Source organism: Vipera berus, assembly GCF_964194415.1.
Source record: "Vipera berus genome assembly, chromosome: 6".
In the NCBI taxonomy this organism is placed as follows: domain Eukaryota; kingdom Metazoa; phylum Chordata; class Lepidosauria; order Squamata; family Viperidae; genus Vipera; species Vipera berus.
The window spans coordinates 13,555,841-13,571,181 of NC_138208.1; the positions used below are offsets into that span (position 1 = coordinate 13,555,841).

General features: G+C 42.5%; 1 protein-coding gene across 1 annotated transcript in view; it reads right to left on the minus strand.

Moving 5' to 3' along the window:
• The window catches only part of LOC308670132 (patatin-like phospholipase domain-containing protein 2), a 39,317-nt gene extending 26,118 nt beyond the window's left edge, over nt 1-13,199 (minus strand). Inside the window, exon 1 of the mRNA XM_081331368.1 lies at nt 12,968-13,199. Coding sequence (XP_081187494.1) covers nt 12,968-13,160 — 193 coding nt within the window. The 5' untranslated portion in view covers nt 13,161-13,199. The remainder of the gene's footprint in view (nt 1-12,967) is intronic.
• Between the last annotated feature and the right edge of the window lie 2,142 nt (nt 13,200-15,341).

Genomic DNA, 15,341 nt, shown 5'->3' on the forward strand with positions numbered 1-15,341 from the left:
ATGTTCAGATTTAACCAGTGGTGGGATTCAAATACCTGAACAACCGGTTCTCTTACTTGATACAGGCCTGGGCCTCCGATGCCTAGAACGGATTTCCGGAAGTGGCATCACACACTTTTGGTGGGCCATTCTCGGCCTGGGAGGCCTCCTCCAAGGCCTGGACTGGACTTCCAGAAGCCAGCTGGTTCTCCTAATTCAGGTAAATTTAGCTACTGGTTCTCCCGAACCAGTGTGAACTGGCTGAATCCCACCACTGGATTTAACTAATCACATTCAAACTGATGTTAAATAGTAGTCAGTAGACACTGGCCATCAATTAAAGTGACTCTGATCCAGCCCATATAAAGTTCAGCTATGGTAGAATTTTTCTCACATTTATTCAGTTGTCTCTTATAGCAAAAACCATGAGTTTCCAAAGAGTATCCAAAGCAGCAAAAGGGATCTCATTGTTGGAAGATATCAGTCAGGAGAAGGGTACAAAAACTTTCCAAGGCATTGGTTATACCATGGAACACAGTGAAGACAAGTGATAACACAGTTATCAACAAGTGGAGAAAATAGGGCACAACAGTTACATTACCAAGAACTGTATGTCTCTCCTAAATTGATGAAATAACAAGAAAATTGGTTGAAGAAGCTGCTAGGAGGCCTACAGCAACATTAAAAGAGCTGCAGGAACAGGTGGCAAGTACTGATGGTCCTCAACTTACAACCACAATTGAGCCCCAAATATATGTTGCTGAGACAATTAAATGAATTTTGTCCCTTTTTATGACCTTTCTTGACACAGTCTTTAAGTGAATCACTACAGTTAAGTTAGTAACACGGTTGTTAAGGGAATCGGGCTTCTCCATTGACTTTGCTTGTCAGAAGGTTGCAAAAGAAGACTACATGACTCCAGGACACTGCAACTATCATAAACATGAGTCACTTCCCAAGTGTCTGAATTTTGATCACATCACCATAGGATGTTGCAATGGTCATAAGTCTGAAAAACTCACTTTTTCCAGTTCCACTGTAACTTCAAACAGCCAGTAAACTGTCGAAGACTATCTGTAATGGTTGTCTATCACAGGGTCCCCACCCCTTCAGCTGCAGACCACTATTGGGCTGTGAGCTGTTCGCATCCGGGACGCTGTAGCAGTGGGCGAGCACACTCCATTCGTGCAAGCACGGGTGGTGTGCCTGCCACTCGCGCAAATGAAGCTGTGCATGTGTACGCACACTTGCCAGCTGCTCAAACAAAACCATCTGCTCTCTCCCCCCCCCCCGCTAGTCTGCAAAGGTGGAAATCTTGGGGAACTCTGGAGTGTCACATGTGATAACAATTTTTTGTATTCTTCATAAGGTGGCAAGATGCAAGCCTTTTCTTAGAAAAAAAAGCAAAAACTACATCACGTCTGACAAAAGTATGTGGCAAAATGTGTTATGATCAGAGATGACACGGTTGAACTTCCTGGCCGTAAAAAATGACACTGCGCATCCCCAAAAGTGTACCATTCCCATAGTGAAGCATGGCGGTGGCAGCAGTATACTTTGAGGCTGCTTTTCTTCAGCTGGAATTGGGACAAATTATCCAATCATGAACAGTTCCAGATATCACTCATTTTTGGCACAAAAGGGGCACTTCAGGCCCCTTCCAAAATGCTGAAGACGAAGAGGAATTTCACCTTTCAACACAACAACCCAAAGCATACCTTTAGATGAACAAAGGAATGGCTTCACCAAAAGAAGATTAAAAAAGGTGCCGGAACTCCGTTCTGGGCATTCTATGACAAAAGAAAGCCCTGACTTTAAGGGTATGCATTTTTATGCAACCATGTTATTGTAATTTTTTATTGTTTTTCTTCCCCTTAAAAGATTTGTTTTTCAATTGAATTGTGCAGTTTAATATGTTATATTAAAGGTGGAAAGAATTCTAAAGTTATGTAGCTTGGTCTGATTTTTTTTTGCATCTCAAAAACCTGGCATTTTAACAGGGCCGTGTAGACTTTTTATATAGCAATAGCACTATGACTTATATACCGCTTCACAGTACTTTACAGTCCTCTCTAAGTGGTTTACAGAGTCAGCCTATTGCCCTCAACAGTCTGGGTCCTCTTTTTACCAACCTCGGAAGGATGGAAGGCTGAGTCAACCCTGAGCCAGTGAGATTCGAACTGCCAAACTGCTGGCAATCAGCAGTCAGCAGAATTAGCCTGCAATACTACATTCTAACCACTGCACCATCAGGGCTCTATCCACTAAATATCCACTACATTTTCAGAGCATGGTAACTTAACTACTCCAATGTCTTAATCGTTTAGGACAGTGCTTCTCAGCTTTGATAAATTTAAAATGTGTGGACTTCAACTGAGAAACACCAATTTAGCATTGTTGATGTTCCATCATCTTGTCCTTGCCCTGAGTGTGTCAGTGTGTTTTTGCACCTTAGTTTCTCTTGAAATCGTCCATATTTCTGGCAGAATTGGTACTCGGTTATTCTGTCTTCTCCCAACTGTTAAAAGTCCAATCACAAATATGTCGATATAAAATGTGAAATGGACTATAGTCCTTAATCTCATTCATCTCCAGAAAAATCCCAACTGGGTTGATGACCAGACTCAGGCATCCTTGTCACTGGACGCAAATAGAACCGCATTTGCAGACCATCCTGAACTCTTGTTTATTTTATGTCTGCAATGCTTAAAACAGCTTCTGCACTTGGCAAATATTATATTGAATCACAAACTTGTTGATCTGGGCAATTTCCAGCAGAAAAGTATATTGACAGGTCAAGGCTGACAGTTACTTTTGCAGAGTACACTCTGCCCCAATTACCTACTAACCTCCTACTGTATCCATGCACATTTGAAAGATCCATCAGACTTTCTCTATGAGGGATATGGAGGGGGTAAAACTTCTGTACTTTTGTAACATCCTCTTGGATTTTTAAAAATTTAAATTGTATTTAATTTGCAAAGCGTAATATTAATGTACCCAAATGAAAGCTTAAAATGTCCACGTGAAAATGACAGTTAATTTCTAAACCAAATCAAAGCCTCCGGGTGTTACTGGAAATAAAAAAAAATGCTTTATTTAAAAAAGACCAGATAGACAATTTATAAAATATGAAATTCCATTCTACTTCACACCCAGAATCTATCAAGAGTACAAGGAAGCAGATGAAAAGCTCTATTATATGTATTTTCTTATGATATAACTTTCAGGTAATGTAACATTTGGAACATGTTTCAAACTTCTAGTCTTCAGTCATGTGTAATTCATTTTTATTTTCTACCTTAGGTTTACCATAGCGTAAGCCTAAAGAAGAAACATCACTAAAGCAGCTGACAAAAATGTAGGTAGGGATTGTTATGTAATATTAATTCCTCATGAACTTAACTGGCTGGTCTTAAAAATATTTCATGAGAATACAAATATTTACTCAAACAGGAAAAGTTACCCACAGAAGGAGCTTATGTAACTTGGGACATTTCCTTCTTAGTAATCTCAACCAATCCATTTTTCTCTTCTTCTTCTTTGTCTACTGTATTAATACAGCCATCTAAACGTGTTAAAGTCAAGTATGTCCAGGTTGTAATTCACAATTCCACTAGCACTTGGTTTCCCCACTTAGTTAGCATCCTGAAATAAAAACATTCACAGAATAAACACTTCCATGCCTATTTGGAAGAGGCTACTCTACTAAAGGAGAAACCATCCAAATTTCATTAACTCTTCTTAGCAAGATAATTAAATCATGGAGAATAACCTTAAACAAGTTGCTAAGAGAGAGACAGGGAAACATACTTCCATCAGGTACTCTGTACATCGAAGTGGAGCAGAAAAATCCTCTCACTTTTTGGATGACAGAAGAGTCCAAGGCTCTATAAAGGAACCTTCAATTTGCACCTGAAAGTGAAGAGATGTTTCCAGACCAAACAGAATCTGATGCAATGCAAAATGACAGATCCACTCACTTTAATATGTTAAAAATCTCTTGTAGAATCAACAAAAACTGCAGGAATTTGGCTCCAAACACCCACCAATACTCCTTGAATGATATTCAGATTATCTCTGCCCATTTTTTTCTTTTAAATTACTAGATGACGATCCAGAACTAGACTATCCAGATATCTCAAGTTTATCTTGTGCTGAATCTCTCTGAACCACTGCTAAATTTGCACTAGTCTGAGACAAAGAATGGGAGAAAATAACTTTCACTCATATACTTATACGCACACATATATGAAAGCATTATGTGTACATGAAGTTATGCATTTCCAGTTCCCTGTCCCTACTGTGAAATGCAACATCAGGAATAGACAATTTTGTAATTGAATCTTTTTAGCACTATTTTTTATTACATTGGGAAAATAGTCCATTTGATTACATTTTTTTTCAGATATTCTAGATAGATGGAATGAAATAAACCTACTAATTCTTCTCTATTAGTAATTTTCCCAGTGTGTTCAGGGAATTCAGATAGATACAGTTGACCTAATCTTTGATCTCGTATTTTAAACTTTATCTTGAGAAAAGTGGTCTTAGGTTAAATTAAATGGCTATATTGTACAGTCCCCAGTTTAAGAATGAGTTCCTTTCTCAAGGTCTGCCCTTACGTCAAATTTGTGTGTAAACTAGAACAGTATTATTAAATACTACTACTTAGGTAGTATTATGTAATAAACTTGAACCAATTTTGTACAACGGGCTCGATTCTTAACTATGGATTGCCCTTAAATGGGGGTAGACTTAAGTTGGGGAATTGCTGTATTTTGTAAAATGACACCAATTTCAAAGGTTAGAAATGAAAGCTGAAATACCTCAGTTAACCATGAGAAAAAGCTCGACATATAAACTGCCAGACACATTTGTATAGCTTCCTTCATAAACAGGGAGTTTTTATATTTCTAGAATAGTCCTCGACTTACAACAGTTCATTTAGTGACCATTCAAAGCTACAATGGCACTGAAAAAAGTGACTTATGGCCATTTTTCACACTTACGACCTTTGTAGCAACCCCATGATCACATGATCAAAATTCAGATGCTTGGCAACTGGTTCATATTTATGACCATTGCTGTGCCTCAGGATCATGTGATCCCCTTTTGCGACCTTCTGACAAGCAAAGACAATGGGGAAGCCAGATTCACTTAACAACCGTGTTACTAATTTATCAGTTGCAGTGATTCACTTAACACCTGTGACAAGAAAGGTTGTAAAATGGGGCAAAATTCACTTAACAAATGTTTCTCTTAACAACAGAAATTTTGGGCTCAATTTGGTCGTAAGTCGAGGACTACCTGTATTTTTATACCATAAATATAGCAAGCAAAATGATCAGTAAGAAAATATATCTAGTTTGGTTTCTTGGCAATAATGCGGAAGTGGTCATCCCTGTCTTCTTCCAGAATTTAACTTCCTGTCATGCCTGCAACCCTGGCATTTTCTGGGGTTTCCTGCTCAATTTTTTGGAATCAGTCCAATACACATTTATGAAGCCACAGCTTGAGCTGAATTCACCAATCATCTAGCCCAGGGGTCCCCAACCCCCAGTCCATGGACCAGTACCAGGCTGTAGCATGCCAGCAAATGGTCCGCACAAACAAGCAAAGCCCCATCCGTGGGATGCAGGCAGCACACAAAACCACGCCCCCTCCAGTCCACGGAAAAAGCTCTTTCCACAGAACTGGCCCTGGTGCCCAAAAGGTCTGATCTAGCCCAATGCTAAACAGGAATTTTCTGTGAAAAATCTGATCTGGCCATCCATATTGCTGCTACTTTATTAGTTTAAACATCTCTTCTTGAAAGCTACTACCTCTTATTCACACTTAGTAGAAACCCTGACTCCGGGAAAATTCACTTTGTCTTTATAAGCAGTTGGTAAAAAATAAAGGCCCAGCGATGCTACTGGAGAGCCCTACTCTTCTTGTAAATTACTGATAGTGCTCACTAAATTCTTGCTTATTTTATTTGACTCTTCAATAAATATGCAGCATTGAAAACTGAATTTGATTTAACGTGATTTTTTTTTCCTCCTAATCTTAAGGGTAGTCCTACTCACAGGCAAAATTGCCAGGCATACAGATAGTCCTCCCCTTAGCAACCATTCAAAGTTACTATGACCCTTCCCAAGGGTACTTAGGACCCAGTTCCAAAGTTTCAACTGCTTCCCCCCTTCCATGGTCACATGACTGCATTTCAGGCGCTCGCCAACTGACCCACATTTATGGCCATTTGCAATGTCCTACATGACATTTTACAACATTTCTGGAAAAACTAGCATTTACCTATGGTTTTAGCAAAACAGGCCCATGGCAAATTGGTTTAACGATCGCATCAAAAAGGATACTAAAAATCAGGTTGGTGATTAGGGTGACCCACTTTACAAACATCATGACTTAATTAATGTAATAGGCTATAACTTAGGGTTGTAAGTCGAAGATTACCTGTACGTACGTTACCTCCTTATCTGCACCTGTACACACAGTACTTTCTTAAGGAGATTAAGAAGCCTCCAGGTACAAGTAAAAAAACTGGAATCTCACGTATGTTGTCATGGTATTAATAACACAGGTGGCGGTTAACATATCTGTATATCAATGTAAAGATTTTTTCTCCATAGGAACCTGGAATGTAAGATCCATGAATCAAGGAAAGCTGGACGTGGTCAAACAAGAGATGACAAGACTGAACATCGACATCTTAGGTATCAGCGAACTAAAATGGACAGGAATGGGTGAATTTAATTCAGATGACCATCAGGTATACTACTGCGGGCAAGAATCCCTCAGAAGAAATGGAGTAGCCTTCATAGTCAATAAAAGAGTAGGAAAATCAATACTGGGATACAATCCTCAAAATGACAGAATGATCTCAGTTCGAATCCAAGGCAAACCATTCAATATCACAGTAGTCCAAGTCTATGCCCCAACCACCAGTGCTGAAGAGGATGAAATTGACCGGTTCTATGAAGCCCTACAGCACCTTATAGAAGTAACACCAAAAAATGATGTCCTTATCATCATGGGGGATTGGAATGCTAAAGTAGGAAGCCAAAAGATAACTGGAATAACAGGCAAGTTTGGCCTTGGAGTACAAAATGAAGCAGGGCACAGGCTGATAGAATTTTGTCAAGAGAATACGATGGTCATAGCAAACACTCTTTTCCAACAACCCAAGAGACGGCTCTACACATGGACATCACCAGACGGTCAACACAGAAATCAGATTGACTATATGCTCTGCAGCCAAAGATGGAGAAGCTCTATACAGTCGGTAAAAACAAGACCAGGAGCTGACTGTGGCTCAGACCATGAGCTTCTCCTTGCAAAGTTTAGGCTTAAACTGAAGAAAGTAGGGAAAAGCACTAGGCCACTCAGGTATGAATTAAATCATATCCCTGTTGAATATACAGTAGAGGTGACAAATAGATTTAAGGAATTAGATCTGATAGACAGAGTGCCTGAAGAACTATGGACAGAGGTTCGCGACATTGTACAACAGGTAGCAACCAAAACCATCCCAAAGAAAAAGAAATGCAAGAAAGCAAAATGGCTGTCTGAGGAAGCTTTGCAAATAGCTGAGGAAAGGAGGGAAGCGAAAGGCAAGGGAGAAAAACATAGATATGCCCAATTGAATGCAGAATTCCAGAGAATAGCTAGAAGAGATAAGAATGCCTTCTTAAATGAACAGTGCAAAGAAATAGAAGAAAACAATAGAATAGGGAGGACCAGAGATCTTTTCAAGAAAATTGGAGAGATGAAGGGAACGTTTCATGCAAAAATGGGCATGATAAAGGACCAAAATGGCAGGGACCTAACAGAGGCAGAAGAGATTAAGAAGAGGTGGCAAAATTACACAGAAGAACTATACAAGAATGAGCTTAACGTCCCAGATAATCACAATGATGTGGTCACTGACCTCGAGCCAGACATCCTAGAATGTGAGGTGAAGTGGGCCTTAGAAAAGCTGAGCAACAACAAAGCTAGTGGAGGTGACAGTATTCCAGCTGAGCTATTCAAAATCTTAAAAGACTGTGCAGTAAAAGTGCTACACTCAATTTGCCAGCAAATTTGGAAAACTCAACAGTGGCCACAGGATTGGAAAAGATCAGTTTACATTCCAATTCCAAAGAAAGGCAGTGCCAAAGAATGTTCAAACTACCGCACCATTGCACTCATTTCTCATGGTAGTAAAGTCATGCTTAAAATCCTACAAGCTAGACTTCAGCAGTATGTGGATCGAGAACTACCAGAAGTACAGGCAGGATTTCGAAGAGGCAGAGGAACTAGAGATCAAATTGCCAACATACGCTGGATCATGGAGAAAGCTAGGGAGTTCCAGAAAAACATCTACTTCTGCTTCATTGACTATGCTAAAGCCTTTGATTGTGTGGATCATAACAAACTGTGGCAAGTTCTTAAAGAGATGGGAGTACCAGACCATCTTATTTGTCTCTTGAGAAACCTATATGCGGGTCAAGAAGCAACAGTGAGAACTGGACACGGAACCACTGATTGGTTCAAAATTGGGAAAGGAGTCCGGCAAGGCTGTATACTGTCGCCCTGCCTATTTAACTTATATGCAGAGCACATCATGAGAAAGGCAGGGCTAGATGAATCAAAAGTTGGAATTAAGATTGCCGGAAGAAATATCAACAACCTAAGATACGCAGATGATACCACTCTAATGGCAGAAAGTGAAGAAGAACTAAAGAGCCTCTTGTTGCGGGTGAAGAAGGAGAGTGCAAAAGTTGGGTTGAAACTTAACATTAAGAAAACCAAGATCATGGCAACTGGCCCTCTCAATTCCTGGCAAATAGATGGGGAAGAAATGGAGGTAGTGACAGATTTTGTTTTCCTGGGCTCCAAGATCACTGCAGATGGGGACTGTAGCCAAGAAATTAAAAGACGCTTGCTCCTGGGGAGGAAAGCCATGGCAAATCTAGACAGCACACTAAAAAGCAGAGACATCACCCTGTCAACAAAAGTGCGTATAGTCAAGGCTATGGTCTTCCCAGTTGCAATGTATGGCAGTGAAAGTTGGACCATAAGAAAGGCTGAGCGCCAAAGAATTGAGGCCTTTGAACTATGGTGCTGGAGAAGACTCCTGCGAGTCCCTTGGACTGCAAGGCGATCAAACCGGTCAGTCCTAGAGGAGATCAATCCTGACTGCTCTTTAGAAGGCCAGATCCTGAAGCTAAAACTCAAATACTTTGGCCACCTAATGAGAAGGAAGGACTCACTGGAGAAGAGCCTAATGCTGGGAAAGATCGAGGGCAATAGAAGAAGGGGACGACAGAGAATGAGGTGGCTGGATGGAGTCACTGAAGCAGTAGGCGTGAGCTTAAATGGACTCCAGAAGATGGTAGAAGACAGGAAGGCCTGGAGGAATGTTGTCCATAGGGTCGCGATGGGTCGGACACGACTTCGCAGCTAACAACAACAATATCAATGCACAGTAAGAAGGGCCTCACAAGCTCTTTAGAGAATTGCAGTTGATCCAGAAGAAAACTTGGACTTTCAGCACCATTACAAGACCCATATCAATAGCAAGACATTTATAAGGATGCTCAGGGCATGGGGTTTGCCCAACCCTTATGATATTTGGGTTTTCTATGATAAGGAAGTGGCCTTCCAGTTAGCTATATTCTATCTTTCCCTCCCTTTTAATTGCAAGCCGCCCAATCTTCGAGAAGTCAGGCAGCCTTAAAATTAAAGAACTGAAACATTCAATTTACAAAACTGAATTCAAAGAAAGAAACAGTGCTGAAAACCTGGATCTACTTAAAAAGAAAAGCGCTCAAAATGGCTGCCATCTGCAGGGTTATATAAATCTGTGTCAGCTGCTTGGAAGGCAATTGCCTCAACTATATTAACAACTACTAGTATATAAACCTAATATTAAGGTATTATAGTTCATTTTGCCCCTTCCCCCCAAAAGCCCAACAATACCTTAACCTGGAGGTGGGGGTGAACAGTATAAGCCTATTATACTGACCAACACAGTTCTGGCCTGGAGCAAGACTACTCCAGTTTTCTCTGCCCAAAAACGTTATGGATCAACTCAAAGATGCTATCGAGCAATATGTTGCCCTGGCTAGGAGGTACCAATAAAGCTGCAGGAGAAGAGCGAAGACACCATCACACTAGCAGGAACATCCGTAATGCAGTTGGGATAAATCCTAATGGCCCTCCAGCCATTGACACAGCTCCTAGTGAAAAAAGAGCTCTCCACTGTTCAAAATTGGGAATATGGAACATCAATGGCTTAAATCTAGGAAAACTGAACATTGTTAAAAACAAAATGAATCGGCTCAACATTGATATAATAGGCATCAGTGAAGCTCATCGGACTGGCTTTGGCGTCTTCAACTATGATGGTCATATTGTATACTCTGGCAATGATACCATCAGAAGAGCAGTAGCTTTCATATTGCATTAAAAAAGTGGGCAAAACCACAGAAAGTTTTCAAACAGTGACAGGATAATGGCGACACGTATCGATGGAAAACCTTGCAACATAACGATTCTGCAAGTTCACACTCTCATTGCAGACTCAGCAATAAGAGAACATCAAAGAATTCTAGGCTGAGATTCAGAACACTCTGAAACAAACACCAAAGAAAGACATTGGAGATCTCAATGCAAAAGTGGGAGAAATGGAGGAAAAGGGGATCACAGGCAAGTTTGGCCTTGTGGAACAAAATGAGGCAGGAGAACATCTGATTCAGATCTGCCACGAACAACAGCTAAGCATAAAGGACATGTGGTTTGAGCAACACAAATGGCAACTTAGACTTCACTAATTAGAGGACAAATTAGTGACAAATTAGAAACCAAATCAACTACATATTATGTCAAAAGAAGTGGAAAAGTTCCATCCTCGCTGTGAAAACATTCCCTGGTACAGATTGTGGATCAGATCATGAACTGTTAGCTGCCAAGGGTTAGGTTCAGGTGTTGCAAACCACCACCCAGGATTCAAAAATTTGACATCGAGAAGATTCCCTCAGCATCTGCAGTTGAAGTTAAGAACAGATTTGAACTGCTCAGTATTATAGAAAGGCAACCAGATGAGCTAAGCACATTGATTTGTGCTTCTGAGATTGTAAGCCGCCCTGAGTCTTCGGAGAAGGGCAGGATATAAATGGGATAAAAAAAAAGCTATGGGAGAAAATGAAAACAACCATCACTGAAGTAGCCCAAGAATATATTACATACAAAAATCCAAAGAAATTGGCCAGTTGGATATCAGAAGCTACGATAAAGACAGCAGAAGCAAAAGCCATTGGTGACAAGGAAGAAATACAAAGAGTAAATGCAAAGTTCCTGAGAGGGACAAGAAAAGCTAAAGAAAAATAATGAGCTAAGCAATGTAAGAAACTGGAAGGAGCAGCCATGACAAGTCATACACAAGCGTTTCAATTATGTGAAGAGGAGCAGAAAACCCCTTTATGGCAAGAAAGGCTAGATGGTCAGAGGACGTGATGGGTAGGAATTGCATGACCAACAATCAGAGAAAGATGGCGGAAATATGCTGAACAACTATACACAAACAAAAAACAAGGCCAAGTCATAGGAGGAGAAGCTGACCTACCAGATATCCTGGTAGTGGGTGGGGACATTCAACTAGTTGCCTAACCACAAAGCCCCAGTTGATGACAGAACTCCTACAGACTTGCTGAAACCACTGCCAGTGAAAGCACTGCCAATGCTCTGCTACTGTATGGAAGACTGGTCAGTGGTCAAAAGAATGGAAAAGGTCAATATTTATCCCAATACCAAAAAAGGTAATACGAAAGACTGTTCCAATCACTGAAACATAGCCTTGATAGCAAAAATGTTTAAATTTTTCCTCAATGAGCCATGCTTTCTGGGTTAATTGCATCATTGCATTTTCAACTGGGGAAAAAAATCGATATGGTTAATTAAGTTCTAAAACAAGAGTTTTTTAGCTGGATTCCCTACAAGCTCTTTTGGGACTAGCCAGAAATGAATACAAAAGGCTGAGCTATAAAACAGGATTTACCATTTATAATGGCAGGCTGACACCCGGTGCTGGATTCACCACAATGCAGTAAACCCCAACATGTGAACAGAGACAAGTGTTGAGGGGAACTGGTGGCAAAGGTATTCAGCTCTCCATATTGCATTATTTCTGACCTTCAATGCCGGAGAGAAGGTGCTTTCACCAAGCAACCCATCTGAGATACATACAGTCCTTCTCAACTACAGTTTTGTGCAGAGGAGTGGTCCAAAATTACTCCAGATCGTTGTGCAGGTCTGATCTGCAACTACAGGAAACGTTTGGTTGAGGTTATTGCTGCCAAAGGAGGGTCAACCAGTTATTAAGTCCCAAGGTTCCCATACTTTTTCCACCCTGCACGGTGAATGTTTCCATCTTATGTTCAATTAAAACATGACAACAGCTCATGTTTGTGTAGTATTATTTTAAGCAGACTGTGTTTTTCTATTGTTGTGACTTACATGACGCTTAGAGCACATTTTATGGCCAATTCATGCGGAAAAACCACGTAATCCCAAAGGGTTCACATACTTTTTCTTGCAACTGTAATCGGATCAGGCCACTAACACAATTAACCCACTAAACCACCCAGTAATACATCTCTAGAAGAGAGGGCCGAGTCTTGCTATCTCAGGTCAGCCTACCTCTCTCTCTCTCTCTCTCTCTCTACACACACACACACACACACACACACACCAACTTTACCCAAGCCGAGGGCATGCCAGCCTCCGCGGGAGCCTTAGGACAGGGATCTTCAAACTTGGCCCTTTTATGACTTGTGGACTTCAACTCCCAGAATTCCTCAACCAGCGTGCCTGGCTGAGGAATTCTGGGAGTTGAAGTCCACAAATCATAAAAGGGCCAAGTTTGAAGACCCCTGCCTTAGGACCTGGATCCCCCAGGCAGACGCGTTCCCACGACTCTTCCCGACTAGGCGCAGGGCAGACCCACCCAGAGAGCCGCCTCCGATGACGACAGCGCCGGCCAGCGCCCCCGATGAGGCCCCATAAATGCACCGGGCGTTGCGGAGGAGGCGAGGGGCATGCTCCTGCAGGCAGGTAGCAGCGCCAATGTGGTAGACGCCCAAGAAGCCGCATCCTGCGAAGGACACACTCCAGCCGCCCTCGCCCTCCGGCAGTTCCATCGTCGTGGCTTATAAAAGACGGCAGCACCACCAGCACCACCACCAACCAAGCTGCACCGAGCCGGCTGCCACACCGGCCGCTAATGAAGCCGCTAATGAAGCAGCCTGAAAACCCGCCTCCGCCTCGCCCCGCCCCCTGGCTGTGTCGCCGGGCCCGCCGGCCAATCGGCAGGGCCATGCAAAACAGACGGCGCAGGCCTGGTTGGGGGGGGTGAGGGGGCGGGGCGGTTGAAAAGGTGCCAGGTAAGCCCCTCCAGTTCCCTCTTTTCGGCTGGGCGGAGCCACGGAAGGAGAGACGCGCGGGAGGGGGGGGGGAAGAGTGTGTGCGAAGGCCCCCTGTCTGGAAACCGAGAGTCCGCGTGTTCGAGTCCTGCCTCGGACACGAAGCTAGCTAGCTGCGGCACCTTGGGCCAGTCTTAAGGAAGCTTGGGCTTAACCCAAGGAAGGAGGCAACCCAAAGACGCAGCAACCCCAGAAGAAAAAAAAAAACAGGAGTCATGTACAACAGGGGTCCTCAACCTTGGCAACTTTAAGACTTGTGGACTTCAACTCCCAGAATTCCTCAATTCTGGGAGTTGAAGTCCACAAGTCTTAAAGTTACCAAGGTTGAGGACACCCCCCCCCCCGATCTACAACATACGATGTAAGAACTGCCACAGCCACTACGGCAAGGGTCTTCAAACTTGGCCCTTTTATGACTTGTGGACTTCAACTCCCAGAACTCCTCAGCCAGCGTGCCTGGCTGAGGAATTCTGGGATTTGAAGTCCACAAGTCATAAAAGGGCCAAGTTTGAAGACCCTTGCACTACGGTATGTAGGACAAACAGGCAGAAGAGTGGCAGAAAGCATCCACGAACACCAACTGGCAGCCAAAAGGCTTGACGAAAGTTCTTTAATTCTTTAATTTCACAACATACAGACGGATTTAACCATCATTTCAATTGGAAAAATGTGACAATCCTAGACCAGGCCAAATCCAAAAATGCCAGAGAATTTCTAGAAGCCTGGCACTCTGACAAATCAGCCATCAATAGACACATCGACATTAACATCTATAGACTATGAGAAAGAGACAATCGGTCCCAAAGAAAAAAAGACTCCAGTACCTGCCACCAGAAGCTGTAAATGCTCCAACACTGGAAGTTTTTAAGAAGAGACTGGACAGCCATTTGTCTGAAATGGTATAGGGTTTCCTGCCTGAGCAGCGGGTTGGACTAGATGACCTCCAAGGTCCCTTCCAACTTTACTATTATGATTATGATTATGACCTCTCTACCAGTAATCAGCAATCAGATCAGCATAGATTGGCTCCAAAGCCAACTTCAGACCAACAATCCAAGTAAGCAGTACCCCAATCAAGAAGCTGTCACAGAGCCATTAGTAAACATCCCAACCAAAGAATCCCTCCACCCATGTAGACGGGCAAGACACCAGAATATAAACAGCACTCAGCACTCCTTGCTAGCACTGATGATGTTACCTAGTTAGGGTAATGAAACTTTTGCAAGAAAACAAGCAAGCTCAGAGAGCACGAAGGACCACTCATTTCATCCCTGAGCTACAAATATTCTCCTTCCTTGGTTACTCTTAATTCATTCTGGATCTATGCTGCTTGCTCTGCCCAGTCTTGGCAGGAGGCTATGCTCGGGGTGGGGGGGCGGGATTGAAGCTAAGTAGCTAATTGGGGTCAGAACTGCTTAGTAATTGGAGGGGAGACCACCAGGAAGTCCCAAATTTGGAGGCTAGGTTGGGAAGCTGAAGTAACATCTCGCAGAAAGGCGGAGCTAAGCTTTGATGAAATGGGCAAGAAGGAATGATCCTGAGAAAGAGATGACCTACCAAGATATAGGTCAGATAAAATCTGAGTCCATGGCAAACCTGCAAAATTAAATCACAATAGCTCTATAAATAAAAGTATTCTGAGCGCCAAAGAATTGAAGCCTTTGATCTATGGTGTTGGAGAAGACTCCTGCGAGTCCCTTGGACTGCAAAGCGTTCAAACCGGTCAGTCCTAGAGGAGATCAACCCTGACTGCTCTTTAGAAGGCCAGATCCTGAAGCTAAAACTCAAATACTTTGGCCACCTAATGAGAAGGAAGGACTCACTGGAGGAGAGCCTAATGCTGGGAAAGATTGAGGGCAATAGAAGAAGGGGATGAGAGAGAATGAGGTGGCTGGATGG